The following is a 634-nucleotide window of genomic DNA, read 5'->3' on the forward strand; positions in this document are numbered from 1 at the left end:
CGGCGGGGGGCGGGGGCCGGCAGCGAGGAAGGCGCAGGCGAGGGACTCGGCGTGGGAGTCGACCTGCTGGCGCATCTGCCCGGTGACCCAGTCCCGGCGCTCGAAGACCTGCATGAAGAGGCCCTCCATGGCCGGCTACCGGCGGTCGCGGAGGTGGCCGGGGGAGGAGAGGGGGGCCTAGGGTTTGGGCATGGAGGTGGGTCGGCAGCAGGGTGGGGAGAGAGATGTCCACCGAAAATTTTGAATCCGGGAGCGGGGAAGAGGAAGATCTGAGGGTAGTCGCCTACGGCCGTCCGCCAGCGCCAGCAGCCAGGAGCGAACGATCTGTTCGGTGCGGTGCGGCAGCATCTGAGCCAGCGACTGGCCAGGCCGAAAGCCCACGAAGAGCATACTGTGGCCCGTTTGATTGGCCCCAGTTGTCTGTGGCCTGGCCACTGGTGGGCTCGTGTGTAAAGGCTTTCATTTTACGAAATCACTAGTTAAGGAGCGTTCCCCGCAATGATTAGTCGGAGAGTGCTCCCCGCTCGCCAAGTGTCACGTGTGGAGCGCTCGTGAGACTTTTCCGCGGTGCTCCACGCGTGATACTTGTCGCCCGCACGGCCTCTCCCATGATTTTCGGTTTTCGGTTTTCCTT

General features: G+C 63.9%; 1 protein-coding gene across 1 annotated transcript in view; it reads right to left on the minus strand.

The window, feature by feature from the left end:
• LOC123189552 (uncharacterized) overlaps window positions 1-339 on the minus strand; it is a gene marked incomplete in the record, with an annotated part of 12,895 nt that extends 12,556 nt beyond the window's left edge. Inside the window, 1 exon segment of the mRNA XM_044601994.1 lies at window positions 1-339. Coding sequence (XP_044457929.1) covers window positions 1-129 — 129 coding nt within the window.
• Between the last annotated feature and the right edge of the window lie 295 nt (window positions 340-634).

The sequence above is a fragment of the Triticum aestivum genome, chromosome 2A, assembly GCF_018294505.1.
Source record: "Triticum aestivum cultivar Chinese Spring chromosome 2A, IWGSC CS RefSeq v2.1, whole genome shotgun sequence".
Classification (NCBI taxonomy): domain Eukaryota; kingdom Viridiplantae; phylum Streptophyta; class Magnoliopsida; order Poales; family Poaceae; genus Triticum; species Triticum aestivum.